The 19,472-nt window shown below is 52.2% G+C and overlaps 1 protein-coding gene across 1 annotated transcript; it reads right to left on the bottom strand.

The window, feature by feature from the left end:
• Nucleotides 1-4,060: 4,060 nt before the first annotated feature.
• On the bottom strand, nt 4,061-13,378 carry LOC105493891 (solute carrier family 38 member 5). The gene is made up of 15 exons (XM_071088809.1): nt 13,325-13,378; nt 13,163-13,238; nt 12,413-12,528; nt 12,250-12,323; nt 11,681-11,773; nt 11,466-11,544; nt 8,135-8,217; nt 7,485-7,543; nt 7,259-7,396; nt 6,970-7,049; nt 6,239-6,339; nt 5,902-6,017; nt 5,001-5,145; nt 4,805-4,908; nt 4,061-4,300 (listed from the first exon to the last, which is right to left on the bottom strand). The coding sequence occupies exons 1-15, from the start codon at nt 13,375-13,377 to the stop codon at nt 4,199-4,201; spliced, it is 1,419 nt and encodes a 472-aa protein (XP_070944910.1). The 5' UTR covers nt 13,378; the 3' UTR covers nt 4,061-4,198.
• Between the last annotated feature and the right edge of the window lie 6,094 nt (nt 13,379-19,472).

Raw genomic sequence — 19,472 nt, 5'->3', positions numbered from 1 at the left:
GCCATATGAGAATGTAGCAAAAAGCCCTGATCAGATGCTGGTGCCTTGATCTTGGACTTTCCAGCCTCCAGGACTGTGAGAAAATAAATGTCTGTTCTATACAAATTACCCAGTCTGAAGTATGCTGTCACAGCAGCACTAAAAGACTACTAAAATCCCCTAAGTAGGACTTGCATCCCAAGGAAGTGTAAGACTTCTGCACTGAAAACTACAAAACATTGCTGAAGGAAATTAAAGACCTAAATAAATGGAAAGGTAGCCCATTTTTCATGGATCAGAAGATTTAATGAAGTACGGATACATACTGTGACATGCATAAACCTTGAAAATATGCTAAATGAAAGAAGCCAGACACAAAAGGCCACAGTGTATGATTCCACTTGTATGAATGCCAAGAATAAGCAAACCCATAGGAACAGAAAGTAGATTCATGGTTCCCGAAGGCTGGGTGGAGTGGGGAGTTACTATGAATGGGTATGAGGTTGCTGGTTTTCTTTTGTTTTGTTTTGTTTTTTGTTTTGTTTTGCATTTTAAGACAAGGTCTCACTCTGTTGCCCAGGCTGGAGTGCAGTGATCCAATCCAGCTCACTGCAGCCTTGAACTCCTGAGTTCAAGCAATTCTCCCACCTCAGCCTCCCTGAGTAGCTGAGACTGCAGGTGCACACCACCATGCCCAGCTAATTAAAAAAAAAAATGTAGGGACAGGATCTCATTTTGTTGCCCAGGTTGGTCTCAAATTCCTGGCCTCAAGTCATCCTCTTGCCTTGGCCTCCCAAAGTGCTGGGATTACAAGCATGAGTCATCATGCCCAGCCAAGACTTGCATTTTAGGACTTGCTGGAATTTCAGGTTACTGTTATTATCAAAAAGAATGGCTTATTGAGCTTAAGTTTAGTGGCAGTAAGGGATAAAGAACAGTGAAACAAGGAGCGTATAGTATTAATCAACTACAGTCAACTGCCCTATTTGTAAATAGAAGTGGGGAAATAATATATATGTGTAGTAGCTCACAAATGCATAAAAATTATCTGGGAAGATAAGCAAATGTCTCTCAAACATCTAAAAGCTTCCTTCAGGCTGGGCGCGGTGCCTCACACCTGCAATCCTAGCACTTTGGGAGGCCAAGGCAGATCACGAGGTCAGGAGATTGAGACCATCCTGGCTAACATGGTGAAACCCTGTTTCTACTAAAAATACAAAAAGTTAGCCAGGTGTGGTGGCACGCACCTGTAGGCCCAGCTACTCGGGAGGATGAGACAGGAGAATCACTTGAACCTGGGGGGCAGAGGTTGCACTGACCCGAGATCGTGCCGTTGCACTCCAGCCTGGGAGACAAGAGCAAGACTTCGTCTAAAAAATAAAATAAAATAAAATAAAATAAGCCGGGTGTGGTGGCATATGCCTGTGGTCCCAGCTACTCGGGAGGCTGAGGTAAGAGAATCACTTGAACCCAGGAAGTTGACGTTGCAGTGAGCCGTGATCTTGCTACTGCACTCCGGGCTGGGTGACACCCTGTCTCAAAAAAAAAAACAAACAAACAAAAAAAAAAAACCTTCTTTCATAAATATGGCTCTTGCCTGTAATCCGAGCACTTTGGGAGGCCAAGGTGGGAGGATCACTTGAGCCCAAGAGTTTGAGACCAGCCGAGGTAACATAGAGAGATCCCATTTCTACTGAAAATTTTAAAGTTATCCAGGCACAGTGGCACATGCCTGTAGTCCCAGCTACTCAGAAGGCTGAGGCAGGAGGATAGCTTGAGCCTGGGAGGCTGAAGCTTCAGTGAGCTGTGATGGCACCACTGCACTCCAGCCTGGGTGACAGAGCAAGACCCTGTCTCAAAAAAAGTTAAAAATTAAAAATTAAAGAATTAGAAATACACACACACACACACACACACACACACACACACACGTGAATTGTAATGGCAATACCATTTTTTCTGTGAGGTTGACAAAAATCTGTTTCATTGCTCAGGCTGTTGACAAGGCTGTGGTGAAAATGGCACTCACATACTCATGCTGGCTTCTCCTTGCTCTTGCTTGGACCAGCCATACTCGTTCCTACCTCGCGGTCCCTGCACCTGTTGCTCCCTCTGCCTGGAACACCCTTTGCCAAAATAACCGTGAGGCTTGCTCCTTTCAGCCAACCTAGGACCAAACTCATTGTCCCCTCTTCAGCAAGGTCTCACTGAACGCCTCCTCACCCATCACCTCCCCACACCACTCTCACATCGCTCATTTTCTTCATTGCACTCATCTTTATGAGGAATTATTTCTCTTTTCTTCTCTTTGTTAGGTCAGAGGTCAGCTAACATTTTCTGAAAAGGACCAGAGAGTCAATAGCTCAGGCTTTGCAGGCCATATGGTCTCTGTTGCAAATCCTCAGCTCTGCACGAGAAAGCCACAAACAATATGTAAATGAAGAAGACACTGTAAATGATATGTAAATAATTTACAGACACTGAAATTGATATGTAAATTATTTAGACACTGAAATTTGAATTTCATATAATTTCCAAGTGTCACAGAATATTATTTCTTTTAATAATATTTTTTCATTTTCTTTTCTTTTTTTGAGACAGATTGGAGTGCAGTGGTGAGATCTCGGCTCACTGCAAACTCTGATCCCTGAGCTCAAGCGATTCTCCTGCCTCAGCCTCCTGAGTAGCTGAGATTACAGGCACGTACCACCATGCCTGGCTGATTTTTGTAGTTTTAACAGAAACGGGGTTTCACCATGTTGGCCAGGCCGGTCTAGAACTCCTGACCTCAGGTGATCTACCTGCCTCGGCCTCCCAAAGTGCTAGGATTACAGGCATGAGCCACCACACCCAGCCCCTTTTCTTTTTGAGACAGGGTCTCACTCTATCACTCAGGCTAGAGTGCAGTGGTGTGATCATGGCTCACTACAGCCTCAACCTCAATCTCCCGGGCTCAAGAGATCCTCCCACCTCAGTCTCCCAAGTAGCTGGGACTGTAGGCGTGCACTACCACACCCGGCTATTTCTTTTAATATTTTTTGTAGAGATGGGGTCTTGCTGTGTTGCCCAGGCTGGTCTCAAATGATCCTCCTGCCTCAACCTCCCAAAGTACTGCACAGGCATGAGCCACTGTGCTGGGTCCACCTTTTTTCAATCATTTAGAAATATGAAAGCCAGTCTTAGTTCAAGGGCCATACCAAAATAGGCAGCAGGATGGATTTGCCCACTCATGTGTCAGAACATCAACTCCAGGGCACTACTGTCTGCTTGGTTCACTGCTATATCCCCAGCACCTACAATAGTGCCTGGCACCCAGTAGGCTTTCAGTAGATATTTACTGAGTGAATGTGTGAAGTCTTTTTTTGTGTGTGTGAGATGCAGTCTCACTCTGTTGCCTAGGCTGGAGTACAGTGACACGATCTCAGCTCACTGCAACCTTCGCCTCCCGAGTTCAAGTGATTCTCCTGTCTCAGCCTCCCAAGTAGCTGGGACTACAGCATGCGCCACCACAACCAGTTAATTTTAGCATTTTTTAGTAGAGATGGGGTTTGCCATGGTGGCCAGGCTGATCTCAAACTCGTGATTTCAGGTGATCCACCGGCCTCAACCTCCCAAAGTGCTGGAATTACAGGTGTGAGTCACTGCTCCTGGCCAAGTGAGTGAAATATTAAGTTGAGTAGCAAGTTACTGAAAGAGTGAAGTGAGTGAACGCATGAGCAGGCACAGTCCCACTCGTAGGGCTTCAGTTTGCTCCAGCCTGGACTCCGGCAGGCTCCCCCAGCAAGACTCAGAGAAAGATCAGAAGGCTGAGTCCAGAGTGGTAGCTCAACATCTTTATTTTTCCTCTTTAGCCCGAGGGTAATCCTGACAAACAGCTTCAGCCAGGAGGAGGCAGAGAGGACTGGGCTGGGCAAAGGCTCCGCCAGGACCTGCCCTCCTCCTCCTCCGCCACCTTCTCCTCCTTCTCCTCCTCCTCCTCCTCCTCCTCCTCCTCCTCCTCCTCCCATGGGGTTGGGGATGGGATTAGGGCCATGATCCAAGTTTGGCATCCCTGGGGAGGAGGGAAGTGGGCCAGTCTGCAGCCTCTGCTGTCCCCCGCCTCTGACAACCACGTTCATGGGAACCAGCCGCCTCCACATGCTGGGCAGGAGGGACCCTAGGGAGCGGCCCCGACCCCTCCATGTGCATTTGCACAGGGACCTGGGCCAGCAGGGCCTGATCAGTGTCCAGACAGGCGGCTCTGGCCTGTGGCCCAGTTGGCAAACATAAAGCCTAGACTGACGGCCATGAAGAGGACTCCCAGGACTCCAAAGCACAGGGCCTGCGGGCCAGAGAGACAAGATGGGGCTGGTTGGGACTCCTCACCCAATTGCCTTCTGAGAATATTCCTCAAGTCTTCCACCTCCTTCAGAGAGTGCTTCATCCATTCCTGACCCTCCTCTGTGTGCCCTCTCCTTCCTTACAGCCAGCCCCTTTCTGCGAGTCCTCCTTCCACCTTCCCAGGACCCATAGAGAGTACGTTCCTCCATCCTCCTTCTTGAAGGTGCTTCCAGCTCTCTTCCCAATAGTACTCCTTCCATCTGTCTGGAGAATGCTCCCTCTATGCCAGCCCCTGTTTGAGTGCTCCCTGTCTTCCTGGACCCTGCTGGTGCTCTGTCTCCTCTGCCCCTTCCTAAGACAATCACCTTCATTCTTCCAGACCATTCTTTCATATGCTCTCCCAGCCCCCTCCTATGCATGTCCCTTTCACCTCCAACCATCCTGGAGTGAGCACTCCCTCCTTGGAGTGCTCCCTCTCTCCCTAGCTCTGCCCTGGAATGCTTACCTGGATCTTGGGCCAGGATAAGAAAGGCTCCACCTCAGAGGGTACAATGCGGAGGTAGAAGATGCTGGGGAGGATGAAGATGAGGCTGGGGGCTGAGGTGGACCCTGGAGGACAAGAAGGAGGGACAGGAGTCAACCTGACTTGGGGACAAGGCCCACATTAGATGGGATATGGGACTGGGGTGAGGTTTACTGACCGATAACTCCAAAGATATCCTGGATGGTTGGCACACAGATGACAAGGACATTGACCAAAACAAGCAGGATCAGAGCTATGGCCACATGTCGCGGCCAGCTGAAGGCCTTGCCTGGGAAAAGCAGCTGCTGCAGGGCCCGGCGGATCTGTGGCCAGAGTAGGGTGGGACAGAAGTCAGGACCCTAGTGCTGCCCCCCTTCCACATGATCATCTGTCTTTAGCTCCACCCTCTGTCTGAGATCCCTGATTTCCCCTCCCTCTGACTATCCATGGCTTCACCCTGCCTAACCCATCATCTGTGTCTCCATGTTCTGAATGGGCTTCCTGCCTCCATCCTCTGACAATCCACATCTCTTCCTTCTGTCTGAACACCCATCGGCACCCGCACCCACTGTCTGAAATCCTTGCCTCCTCCTCTAGCTGACCATCTTCGCCTCTCCTTCTGTCTGACCATCCACCGGTCCTTCCACCCTGTGTGACCTGCCTCTCTCCACCTGACCTCTACCTCCCTCCTCTGTCTAATTAGTTCCGCCTCCCCATCTCGGAGCCTTGACCCTCCTACATCCCATCACTTCAGCCTCCACCCTTTTTCTGTCCATCCTGGTTTCTACCCTCCAACTGACCCTTCCTGACTCCTTCTTCTTTCTAGCCAACCATCTGTACCTCCTCCCTCTGACTGACTACCCTGTCCCCTGACCCTCTCTCTCCTGCTATCTATGTCCTTCCCACTTCTATCGATTTTTGCCATCTCTGTCCATCTGAAAATGCTGCCCTTTTCTATCTGTCCATCCTTGCCTCCTTCATCCATCCATCCACTCCTGTCTCCAGCCTCGACCCACACATCCATGCCTACACCCTATACCCATCCATCCATGTCCCTCTGAGCCATGGGCCCCACGCACCGGGAACAGCACGACTGGCACAGTGAGGGTCACCGCGAGCAGCACGGCCAGGCGCACACAGAGGATGAGAGGGTCCTTCTGGCTGTACATGTGCAGCATCTCTGCCTCCACGTTGCCTGGACCATGAGACAGGGGGTACGGGATGCAGGATGTGGAGACAGCACCAAGACCAATGCCCCAGAAACCCATACATACATGCACAGTGACAAAATCCACATAAGTGAGGCACACCTTCTGTTTGGAAACTGACAGATCCGTGGTCACAGAAGGAAAGAGCTCAGAGGCTCCCGCCCCAGGCCTTCCCCCTCCCCCCAGCCCTAGCCGCAGCCCCACTCACTGTAGAAGGTGAGGTATCCAAAGGTCGCCGTGAGCCCATACATGCAGAACATGGCCCCAATGGACACGTTGGCCACGGCCTGCATCCTGAGCTTGGAGGGCCTGAGGTGTAGAGGTCGTGGAACTGTCATGCCCAGACCCTGGGACTTGCCCCAGGTCCCTCAAAGCCAGCCTCCGCCCTCCAGAGTCCCCTTCTCCCAGACTGACATTCAGCTGGCACACATGGGGACACCCGTCTCTGCCTCCCCTGTGACTAGCCAAAACCCCCTCTCTGACCATCCATATCTCCCCGCCATGTGACCATCTCCCTCTCCCCTGCATCTGACTGCCACTGCCTCTTCCATCTGACCATCCATGCTGTCCCTCTGTCTGATCATCCACACATCTCCCATCATATCATCCCTGCCTCCGCCTGTCTGTCCGTACCTCCCCATCCCCATACCACCAGCCATGCATATCACCCCCTCCATCTGATCATCTGATCTCTGCTTCCTGACTCTGTCCATCCACATTTGTGCTGGATATTAAAATAGGAGAATACTTAAGCCCCGATCAGCAAACCGTCACTAGCCTGAATCCCCCAAGACTTCCTGACCACCCCAAACCCCTCCCATGGCACAACCTAGCTTCCACCAAGTGACAGTCCCAGGACTGCTGTAGGGAGCGTCAGACATTCCGGTTACCGCCCCACTTGCTGGCCCATCATGCAGGCCCACTTGCCTGCCCACTCACCGGCAGAGCTCCGTATAGATGGGCAGCACCTCAGGGTGGCAGACAAAAGCAAAAGCCATAATGGGCACTGTGTAGGACATCTAGGGGAATGCCCGAGTACATGGGATTAGAGCCCACAGGGGTTCATCCCCTTCTTCCCATCCCCCTCCCGCCCTGTAATTGCCCTCCATATCAGACACACAGAAGCCCCCAGTGTCCAATATCCAGCTCCACTCTGAACAGGATGCACCGTGTGACAGAACCAGAGGGCCTGAGTGTGTTGCAATCTCCTACATGCCTGCACACACACCTGTGAGTCAACTGTGAACATCTGGGCCTCACAGCTGCTGTTGAGCCCTTGGTTGTGGAGTCCCACGGGAGCTTCACTCTCCATTGCTGTTTCATTGCGGCCTATAGCACAGCCAAGCTGGAACTTCTTGTAGATGACCTGAGGATGGGGGCATCGGGGAAGCCAGGTCATGGGGGAGGCTATGTCCCAATGTCCCAAACTCTCTCCCCGCTTCTCTGTGACTCACCGAAACCAGGAAAAACAGCATGCAGGTCAGTGAGAGACCACTGGTGTACCCCAGGTAGCCTAAGAGGGGCAAAATACAGAGTCTCAGAAATCAGCCAGGCGTGGTGGCTCACACCTGTAATCCCAGCACTTTGGGAGGCCTAGGCGGGTGGATCACCTGAGGTCAGGAGTTCGAGACCAGCCTGACCAACATGGCAAAGCCCCATCTCTACTAAAAATACAAAAATTAGCCAGGTGTGGTGGCACGCACCTGTAGTCCCAGCTACTCGGGAGACTGAGGCAGGAGAATCGCTTGAACCCGGGAGGCAGAGGTTGCAGTGAGCCGAGACCACGCCATTGCACCACTCCAGCCTGGGTGACAGAGCGAGACTCAGTCTCAAAAAAAAAAAAAATCAATGGAACCCCGTACAGTGAACTCCAAACACCCAGTCTGGCCTTCAAGGTCTGCCCACCCCAGTTGCCTTTGCATAAGCTTCTACTTCCACCCAGAAAAACCTCCCCTCCATAGCAAACTCCTGCTAATCTGTTCAAGCCCACATCAAATAAGCTCTCCTGGTGTTCTGCAGCCCTTGAAAATGAATAGGGGTTTTCTCAGTCTGGCTTCTTCTGTCTAACCCTACTACCCAATGGCCAACCCAGGGAGCCTCTTACCCAAGTGTTTCATGAGGGCCAGGGGCAGGATGATTAACACACTGACGATGATGATGAGGAGGTTTCCCTTCAAGAACCAGTCCCTAGAGAGACAGGAAGACACAGTGCCTAGCCGCCAGTCAAAGGAAACTGTCAGGCCGACACTCACAGAAGACAGTTGAACAGGCAGCTTTCTGCCCTAAGTCAGGAGAGTTAAGCTGACAGCCTCAGCTATGAGAAGTCATTCAGGTGGTTACAGTGACAAACGGCACAACAGGGTTGACAAAAATAGTCAAGCTGATTATGAGATTGTCAGATACTGTTGGTGGGACACAGCTAACACATACACAGCTGAACAAAACTTGCCATCAGATTTCGCAAGTGGATGCACAACCAGATGGTCAAACACCCCAAATCAGTCAGACTCAATGTAAAAATCAGTCCAGGCCAGGTGCAGTGGCTCATGCCTGTAATCCCAGCACTTTGGGAGGCTGAGGCAGACGGAACACCTGAGGTCAGGAGTTCGAGACCAGCCTGGCCAACATGGTGAAACCCTGTCTCTACTAAAAATACAAAAAAATTAGCCGGGTATGGTGAGGAGCACCTGTAGTCCCAGCTACTCAGGAAGTTGAGGCAGGAGAATGGCGTGAACCTGGGAGGCGGAGCTTGCAGTGAGCTGAGATCGCGACACTGCACTCCAGCCTGATGACAGAGTGAGACTCCATCTCAAAATAAATAAATAAATAGCCGGGTATGGTGGCACATGCCTGTAATCCCAACTACTCAAGAGGCTGAAGCAGGAGATTCACTTGAACCCAGAAGGCAGAAGTTGCAGTGAGCCAAGGTTGCGACATTGCACTCCAGCCTGGGTGACAGATCAAGACCCTGAAGAAAAAAAAAAAAAAAAGAAGCAAAGAAAGAAAGAAAAGAAAGAAGGAAGGAAGGAAGGAAGGAAGGAAGGAAGGAAGGAAGGAAGGAAGGAAGGAAGGAAGGAAGGGAGGGAGGGGAGGGAGAGAGAGAAAGAAAAAGAAAGAAAGAAAGAAAAAGAAAGAAAGAAAGAAAGAAAGGAAGGAAGGAAGGAAGGAAGGAAGGAAGGAAGGAAGGAAGGAAGGAAGGAAGGAAGGAAGGAAGGAAGGAAGGAAGGAAGGAAGGAAGGAAGGAAAGGAAGGAAGGAAGGAAGGAAGGAAGGAAAGAAAGAAAGAAAGAAAGAAAGAAAGAAAGAAAGAAAGAAAGAAAGAAAGAAAGAAAGAGGAAAGGAGGGAGGGAGGGAAGGAAGAAAGGAAAGAAAGAAAGAGAAAATCAGTCCAACACAAGGTGCCAGACACAAAGAGAGTGAGTCACGATCGTGGTATGTCTGACAGGTCTGATGATCCATCAACAGTCTGATGATCCAGTAGACAAGCCATGATGCAGAGTCCATCAAAAAGTCAGAAACACACATGCATGCTTGTTTGAACAGCTCAAGGTTTGTTGGATGCCTAAAAGTATGCCTGTGGACTGACTTGGCCGCACAGTCAAAGAAAGACTGAAATAGAAACGAAATCATCCAGCTGGCCACACTGTTGGAACCAAGCTCTGAGAAAAGGTGGGATCTGTACAGATATTGGAGGAAGGTGACCAGGCAAGACAGTCAGTTAAGACAGAATCAGCTGAACAACTGCTCATGCATTCAAAACAACTTGATTGAATGCCTGTGTTCTAGACATTCACACGGTCTCTTTCTATCTCATACACAGTTACACAGAAATAAACCAATGGGAGCTAACTATAATAATGAGACATCTCTGGTCACACAGTCAGCTATCTAGTATTCTCAGAATCAAACCAAAAATCTAAAATGATACACACAGAGAGTAAAAATCAAGCACTCGGTTAAAGTTGTCAGACTGACCATGTGTGGTGGCTCACGCCAGTAATCCCAGCACTTTGGGAGACCAAGGCGAGCGGATCACCTGAGGTCAGGAGTTCAAGACCAGCCTGGCCAACATGGTGAAACCCCATCTCTACTAAAAATACAAAAATTAGCCGGGCATGGGGGATGAGGCAGAAGGATCACTTGAACCTGGGAGACGGAGGTTGCAGTGAGCCGAGATGGCACCACTGCACTCCAGCCTGGGCAACAGAGTAAGACTTTGTCTCAAAAAATAAAATTTAAAAATTAGCCAAGCATGGTGGTGCATGCCTGTAATCCCACTTACTCAGGAGGCTGAGGAAGGAGAATCGCTTGAACCTGGGAGGCAGAGGTTATGGTGAGCTGAGATCATGCCACTGCACTCCAGCCTGAGCGACAGAGTGAGACTCCATCCAAAAAAAAAAAAAAAAAAAAAAATGTCATACAGACCAGAGTCAGACTGACAAAACCAGAGACATCTACACACCATGCAAAGCCCATGGGACCAGAGGCAGAGTTAGCCACTGGACACACAGAGCTGTTCATGAAACACACAGAGGCAGCTCCACATGTGCAGCTGGAGCACAAGCACTGCAACACCCTGTACATACACACTAGCCCTGCTGGAGTCCCATCGTGCACATGCCCCCCACACATACCGAGCCATCACAGCGGATCCAGACTCACACACAGGCAGCCAGATGCATAATCAGAACAGTCCAGCATATATGGTTGCAACCATAATACAGAGGACACATAGTCACAGTCAGGGATCACACACACACACACACACACACACACACACACACACACCAGAGAGAATTTACCAGAACAGCCACCAAATCAAACACAGAGATGGAGTTGGCTCGACACATACAGTCAGAGTGAGTCATACATAGTTGGTACCACAGCGTACTACATGCACACAGACACACTGCTGGAGTCAGCGATCGTACGCTTACAGCTAGACAGATTCAGCCAGATGAACCTAGAATCAAGCTCAAACAATCAGCTGGACAGGGGAAGTCACAGTGATCGAAGGTCAGACACATATGGTTGGAATCACAGTATACGGGACACAGCTGTAGTCAATCACAAAGCCAGCCCAAGAGAGAATCAGCCAGGCCGGCAGACAGAGTCAAACCCACAGGCAGAGTCTGAGTCCATTGGCTATGTACATTCACACACACATGGTCAGCAGCAGAGTAAACCGGACGTAAAGAGTCAGCCTCCAGCCAGAAGCAGCCAGAATAAGTCACAAAATCAGCACACGGTCGACTGGGCTCCTGTGGTCAAAGAAACAGTCACGCAGAGGAATCATGCTGACCCAAGTGACCTGCCCAGCAGTCTCAAACTGGAACACCTGGAAGTCAGCTGCACAAACAGCGCTGAAGATACCGACCGGGCCTCGCAGGCAGAGTCAAGGAGCTGCTGGCCAGCCAAGGGGTGTTGCTCACTCACCCCTCGGGGTCCATGTACAGGAAGGTGCCGATAACCAGGGGGAGCTCAGATTTGATGATGAACAGGTAACTGGACATGGCTGGTGCGGGTGGGGGAGGTGTAAGCAGAAAGATTCTCTTCATGCCCCCACCCTGTCTTCCCCAGCCCAGCCTGGGGAAGCCCACCTCACTCCGCCCTCTCCCCCCAAGCTGACCCCCACCTCCCAGAGTCCTCACCCCCAACATTGTGCAGACAGATGACTGCGGCCACCACTACCTTCCCCGCAGGCCCGAATGCCCTCTGTCCCAGCTGCTCATAGGCTCGGATGCCTAGCGGGGGAAGGCAGGAACAGGGTTGAAGGTCCAAGAGGCCAGGCCAGGGGTGCAGGCCAGAGGGCCTGGGAGCTGGGAAGTTGGAGCTTGGGGGAACAGGCTTTGACTGACGGAGGCTGAAGGTGGGGGTTAAGCAGTTGGGGTTGAGTTTGGGGGCAGAGTCTGGGAGGTGGGATCTGAGGCCAGGGAAAAGGATGAGGGCTGGAGGTGAGAGTAGGGGTCTTGGAGCCAGACTATAGACTGAGACCATGGTGGGAGCTGGGGAACTGGGGACTGAGGGGTGGGGGTTAGAGGTAGAGTGTAGTGGTCTGGAGGTGGATTCTGGGGTGCTGAGTCCGGGATCTGGGGTCTGCATTCAGGGAGTTGGGTCTGAGGTTTGGGGTTCAAGGTCTACGCTGAGCTCTGGATGTGGGTCCAGAGTCTGGGGTCCAAAGGGGTGGAGTGGGGACTGGGATCCAGGCTCTGGGTCTCACCTACAATACCAGCACAGGTCAGCAGGAGGTGGATGGAGTAGGACGACAGAAGCGCAATGCACAGCAACAGGGCCCTGCGGCAGGTGGCACAGCTCAGACCTGGTCCCGGGCCCCCCACCTGCCCTGCAACACCCCTGGCCCCGAAGGCCACCTATGGACTCACAGGAAGAAGATGACTCCTGTGTGGGCCATGGCATAGGCCAGCCCCAGGATGCCGCTGCCCATGATGGCATTGCTGAGGTTGAACACTGACATTCCAAATGATGTCTTCCCCTCGAACTGCATGCAAGGAGCAAAGCCCGGGCACACATTGGGAGGGGGCACCGGGTAAGGAGACTAATGCCAGGGCCAGGGAAAGACTGAAGAAGAAGCAAGCGGGGTGGAGAGAAGCCAAGGAGAGACCATCGGAGGAGGGAAGAGGCTAGCAGGGAAGAAGAGTTGAAGACGGAAGAAGCTGCGAAGGGGAGAGCTAGGAAGGGGGAAACTAGAAGGACAAATTTTGGAGGGAGCAGCTGGAAGTGGAGAGGACCAGGGGAGGGTGAAGCAGCCACCAGAGGTAAAACAGCTGGGAAGGGGAGACACTGCGGGTGGGGATCGGCTGAGGATGGGGAGTGCTGGAGGAGGAAGAACAGCTGGAGGAGAAAGGCAGGTCGGGAGGGGAGCAGATAGGGAGGGCAGCCACTGGGCCCAAGCGTGGGTGGGGAGAAGCAAAGCCAGGGAGAGAGCTGGAAAGGGCATATCTGGGGAAGAGGAGTATCTGGAGAGGGGAGCGACCGAGGAGTGCGTAGCTGTGGTGGGGAGATAGCTGGGCAGGGGAACAGCAGGGAGGAGGAGGAGTGGGGAAGAGGGAGCAGTGCGGGAGGAGATTAGCTGGGGAATGTGCCACCGGGACAGATCCTGTGGGGCCACTCACATCCATGAACTGGACCGGCTTGCTCCCAGGAGCAGGACCACGACTGGGCAGGAAGCCCTCACGTTCCTGCCTGTAGCTGGATAGGGCAGGGAAATAGGGGCCAATAAGAGGGTAACCCTGACCCCCAATCCCCGAGCCCACCTCCTTGGACCCCTGACTCACTCCACAGCATCCGAAGGGAGGGCTCCATTCATCTTTGCATCCTGCAGTTCCATCCTGTGGGCAGAGAAATGGGGTGGGGGGATCAGAGACAGAACGAGGGTGCTTCAAAGTGAGGGGAGCTAAAGAAGGGGGAGGGGAGTCCCATAGAGACCGACAGAAAGACGGAGAAAGAGATGAGACAGGGGAGCAGGAACAGACAGGGACAGAAATGGAGGCAGGCTGACAGAGAAAGAGATGAGAGAGAGAGAAGAAAAAGAATCAGAGGAGAGAAGCCAACAGTTAGTTAGTTACTCAGAGAGACACAGAGAAAGAGCCAGTGAGAGAGAAATAGTTGGGGAGAGAGAGAGAGAAAGCAACAGAGACAGCCGGACCCCAGCGCAGATGAGCCGACCACGTGGAGAAGGGATAGCCTCTCCTCCCAGACCCCAGACTCACGCTGTCTCTCTTGCCATCTGTGTCTTTCATTCCCCGGTCCCCCGCACCCCCCCCTCCCTCCACCCTCACTGCGTGGCCAGGCGGCTCACTCCTTGCAGGGACACGTGTCGGCCTGGCTGCCCCACCCCTCCTAATGCCCTCACCCCCCTCCTTCCCGCCTGGGCCCCCAAGCCCGAGCCCAGAGCTGATGCAACCTGTTGAGTGAGCTGAGGGTGGGGTACAGACTCGGAGACCCCTGCCCCAGACGCTGCAGACTCTGAATATCTTCACTAAAAGCCAAAGACAAGTCCCCGAACCGAGCCCCTTCCCAGGGACAGAAATGACCCAGGGACTCCCATTTAACCCTGATTCTAGGGCCTAGAGGTATTTTCCAGAACCCCTAGCAAGTCTTAAACACTCGTCTTCTGACAGAAGTCAATTTGGAGACACTTCCAGACTTGAGAAACTTCCTGGGTGTGGGGTGTGGGGTGTCTCAGGAACCTGGCCCGAGCCCTCATTTCCCCTCCGGAGGAAAAGCAGTCTCTGAGACCATTAAAGACCCCCTCCTGTGGCCTAATGAGTTTCCTGGGGTGGGGGTGTCTCTGCAATTCCCACTCGAGCCTGGAGTCCCTGTCTTGTGGGTAGAGCGTCTCTGAAGAAACCCCAGCCCCCTCCCGCGCTTACTCCTTGGGAAGGAGGTATCTCAGAAATCCCCATTCAAGGTCCCCATTAGAGCTCAAACTGGCTCAGGAAATCCTTTTCCCAAGTCCTGAATCCTGTTCCTGGGACACGGAGGGGTCTCAAGGAGTCCCATCCCCCGCCACCAGCGCCCTCCGGAGCCTCCCACCCACACCTGAATTCACTTCCTGGGATCAAGGTACCAAAAGGACGCCCCCACAGTCACGCCATTCCATTCTCCACTAGTGCTAAAATGTCTCCAAGGAACCCCAAGCCCCTTCCCAGGACCCCTACTCATATCTCAGGCCCCCAGGAACACCATCCCCGCAGCCCACGCTTCCTCCTCACCTACCTGCTCCTCTCAGCTCCTGAAGTGGCCGCAACTCAGACTCCTGCTCTGGGCGGTACTTTTTTTTTTTTTTCTGAGAAGAAATGTTAATTTTAATTTCGTTTCCCTCCTTCTGGCCCTGGGCGGGGGAAGAGGTGGAGAAGGGGCGCCCCCTATCTGGACCCACTTGGAGGGAGACAGAGGTTTGTTTGTGTGTTGGTGGGGGCGGGGAATGGCCTGAAAGATTGCGGGTGTAGACCCACAGCTAGAGAGAGTGACAGGCAGACAGAGGGGATGGACTCACAGAGCAGACGGACAGCAAGATGGGATGGATGGCAGAAAAAGGTGCAGAGAGGAGACAGAGAGTAGGAGAAACGAAGTTACAAAGAAAGCAGCCATGAGAAACAGCACAGGAACAGACAGACCACAGAAGGAACAGAAAGACAGATGGGTGGGAGGAGGGGATGCTAGGGGATCTTGGTAGACAGGCAGAGACAGAGAGAAAGGGACGCACAGGCACACTCAGAAACAGACAGGTGGGTAGGGATAGGCTCGTGGAAACACCTGCAGAAAGGCAACAGGCAGTCGGGCTCAGTCATAGACAGGAGACACAGACTGGCAAAGAGGTGGGGGACAGAGCCAGACAGCTCCCCAAACAGAGGGTAGGACCAGACACACCAGCTCAGAGAGACAAAGGGACAGAGGGAGTGGTTGAGGCAGAGAAGAAAATAGGCAGAGAGAGGCAGATTCAGGCAGAGAGGCCTGGAGACAGCAGCAGAACAGGTGCAGGGATAGTAGCCAGGCTATTCCAGGCAGACCTCAGGCAGACAGCCTAGTCACGAGAGGACCCTAGATCTTGGAGGCCCCCAGAGGGAGGCAGGGAGAGCATTTGTGGCTGGGTGGGGAATGTGGACTGTGAACTCACACTGCCTGCAAACTGGGCGGGCACTGTAGTCCTGGACCCCACCCCAAGCGTGGGGTGGGGCTTGTCCAAGCCCTGAGAAGTCCCACTATCTGTCTGTCCGTCTGTCTTCTATGGGAGTCCGTCTGTTCATTCCCTTCCAGGCATATGACAGGCATGCCTGTCCCAGGCAAGGCACATGTCTACTACAGGATGTCAGGCAGGGTGGACTTGGGGTCTGGGCCCACCTCGACTGGGCTGCTTGAAGCCCAGGTGGACAAGAGGCCTCTGTCTGGGCCCCTTGCCCACCTGCCCACCCCCGACAGGGAACACAGAATTCCCGGAAAGGCCAGGAGCTGGCTGGGGCTTCAAAGCTGGCCTAGATGCCCTCACCCCACCCGCAGTTGGAGGAGGACAAGGGATGGGGCGTTTACTTCCCCACAGCAGGAGAGAGACTCCTGTGCACTCAGGGATCGCAGCTACACAACAGGCCCCATCACAGCCCCATCAAGGGGCTCAGATACAGGGGCCAACTCACCATCACTCACAGAAGTGAACAAAGACTCACAGCCACACAAGAGAATAAAGACTGACAGACATGAACACATACAGACTCACCACTTCACATTAAGAGCACAGGCTCATGGGACAGTCACACACGTGGCCACACGGAGTGACGACAGTCTTACAACTATCAATACCCACAGGCTCAGAGCCGCTCACAGAGAGCACAGACTAACACAAATTGGCTTATGCCAATTTCCAGACACTCTAGACTCCTGAACATCATTGCCGCTGGACCCACAGCCATGCCAAAGACAATCAACAGGTAAATCACACACACAGATTCACAGCCGCACACAGAGCACACAGACGATTACACACAGCTGATGACATCGTTCATGGGTCCTGGGTCTTTCCCACACACACGATCCAGTTTCAGATGGCCCTGGATCTGAACCTGAATCCAGGTTCAGATGACCCTGGAGACAAACTTCCAGGTCCAAGCCCTAAAATCATATCTCTGTGTATGTGAACTTGAATGTGCACTTATGACCACATGTAACCACATACAGCTCCAGTCACAGACAGAAGCACTCATAGGCTGACATGAATTTTGTACAAACAGAAAAGCTGTAGTCTCTTTCTCTCTCTCTCTCTCTCTCTCTCTCTCTCTCACACACACACACACACACACACAACAGCATTTCAGCAAATGGCTGCACACAGCCGTGTACACACACAGCTAGTCACAAATCAAGTCAGAAAAGAAGCATACAGGGAAAGCATATACCAGCACACCAACACAAAGCACAGGAATGCAGAGTACGCTTACTATCGTTGCAAAGAAAAAATCCAGAAACTACATGGAAAGCTACACAAGGAAGAAACAGGAGAACCAGATAGTACTCATACCACCGCACCAGAAGAAACACCCCGAGGGCACACATACCTGCAGCCACTCATTAAGGAGAGACACAAATACAGCAGCAGACACACAAAGAAAGACACGTGCGCACAGATACACACATAGGAGGGACAAGTACTCTGATGACACACTCGTCACCCATGACTATTACAAAGGAGACAAACACCCAAGCAACACACGCACACAACAACATATAGATAAACTGCGCGGACAGACAGTACCAATGCACACGGTTGCCAAAAAAAAAAAAAAAAAAAAAAAAAAAAGCATGAGTTGGGCCGGGCGCAGTGGCTCATGACTGTAATCCCAGCACTTTGGGAGGCCAAGGCAGGTGAATCATGAGGTCAGGAGTTCGAGATCAGCCTGGCCAACGTGGCGAAACACCGTCTCTACTAAAAATACAAAAAGAAATTAGCTGGGCGTGGTGGCGGGCGCCTGTAATCCCAGCTACTCGGGAGGCTGAGGCAAGAGAATTGCTTGAACCTGGAAGTCGGAGGTTGCAGTGAGCTGAGATCTCGCCACTGCACTCCGGCCCAGGTGACAGAGTGAGACTCCATCTCAAAAAAAAAAAAAAAAGCACAAGTTGGGCAGGCGACTGTAGACAGAACACAGCACCAGACAAGTTACATAGGAAGACGCAGGCACAGCTCACATATATGTGGCTGTGGCTGAGAACAGGCAGGTGAGATACACTTAGCATATTCACACACACGCGTGCACACACACATACACACACTTCTGCCCAGCCTCCTCCAGCCTCCGTCTCCTTTCCTATCTACTCTGATTTCTCTCTCCCCTCATACCCCTCCCCCACCCAGAGCCATTACACATCTGTGCTACCGGCTGGCCAGGGAAAGAGACACCTGTCACCAGAGGCTGTGACCCAGGTGGCTAAAGGTGGGGGGCGGGGATGCAGGTATCCATATTTCAAGTCTGAAGTGTCCCGTCCAAATAACTAGCATACCTTATTTGGATTTAAAAAATAAAAGGCAACCCCCCTCCCCTCTGCATCCATTTGCCACCTCCCTGCCACAGCCTCCTGCTCTGATTGCTCCCCTTCCCTCCCAGGGCCTGCCCCCACTGGCCTTCCAACATGGACCAACACAGGGCTACCAGGCACACAGCAGGTGCTCAACAAAGGCCACTTATCTAATGTCGTATTAGTAGCATTACTTTTATTTCTGCCAAAGGAACTCTTCTAGGGGAGAGATGAGCCTCCAGCCAGCTCTAAGAACCCCACAGCTCCCGTAAGTTTCAGGGCACTGCAGATAGCAGGTGCTCAACATAAGCCGGTATGGCAGTGGGAAAACAAAGGGAAAGTGTGATCTGGCTGCGTAGAGGAACCTGCTTTAGAAGGAACAGATGTCTTTAAGCAGGACCCAGGCCTTGAGGCTGTGCCAGGGATAAGAAAACTTTATTAGTTCATCAAAGTAGGGCTCCTTCTCAGGGTCATTTAAGGTTTGTGTTGGTTCAGTAAAGCAGACCCTTGTGTGACACATGGGAGTCCCGTGAAATCTGTTAAAAGTCACTTTGGGTTATCGTCAGTTCTAAGGAGACCTTTGATTAAAACAGCTCACTGCCCGGTAGCATCCAGGGGAGGGAGGGACACGGTGAAGCAGTTAACAGCAAAAGCTTTCTCAGCTCTGCCACTTATTAGCTGTGTGGCTAAACAAGCAAATTCCTAAACCTCACTGAGTCTCAGCTTCCTCAAGGGCCTAATAACGCCTAACTCATTGGGCTATTGAGACAATTAACACAGGCAAAGCACTTAAGACAATGCTTTACACATAGTAATTGCTCAATACATATTTGTGGGAGGAATTAATGATTTCTTCTCTGTGAAAGCAAAGTCCCACTTGCTCGGCTGCATATGGGATTCCGATCTGTCCTTTCATGCAGGCTCCCCACGGAGTAACTCTTTCCAGTCACTTCCTTTCCTCAAAGCAGCCCCATGGGCAGCAAAGTCCTAGTCCCCTGCCCCTGGGCCACCCCCCTTGTTCCCTTACACTGCTAAGATGCCCCCTCCGGGAAAGAGCTGGCCTGGCAGCTCCCCCTTCCTTGACCCCTCCAGGAGGCCAAGGGAAGGACACCTTTACACTCAGTGGGGTGCCGGGTGGGAGCTGCAGGCCGACACCCTACTTCGGGAAGAGCCTGGAGAGTTCAGAGCCTGGCTCCTGTCCCCCAAACCCCCGGCCCTGCTGGAGGAAGCAAGTTTCTTTGCTAAAAGTTAAACATCCTCTTCGTAAGCGCAAGAAAACAGGACGTGGGAAGCGTCCCACAGGGTGAACATGGGCCCCCAATGCCTGGCACCCCCTCCTCTCTTGTGGAGCGGAGGCCTGGTGGCTCGAACCCTTCCTTTCTCACACTCGCTCACCTCTGCAGGGGAGTCATGTTCCCA

Source organism: Macaca nemestrina, chromosome X (genome assembly GCF_043159975.1).
Source record: "Macaca nemestrina isolate mMacNem1 chromosome X, mMacNem.hap1, whole genome shotgun sequence".
Classification (NCBI taxonomy): Eukaryota; Metazoa; Chordata; class Mammalia; order Primates; family Cercopithecidae; genus Macaca; species Macaca nemestrina.
This window is presented reverse-complemented; position numbering and strand designations above follow the sequence as displayed.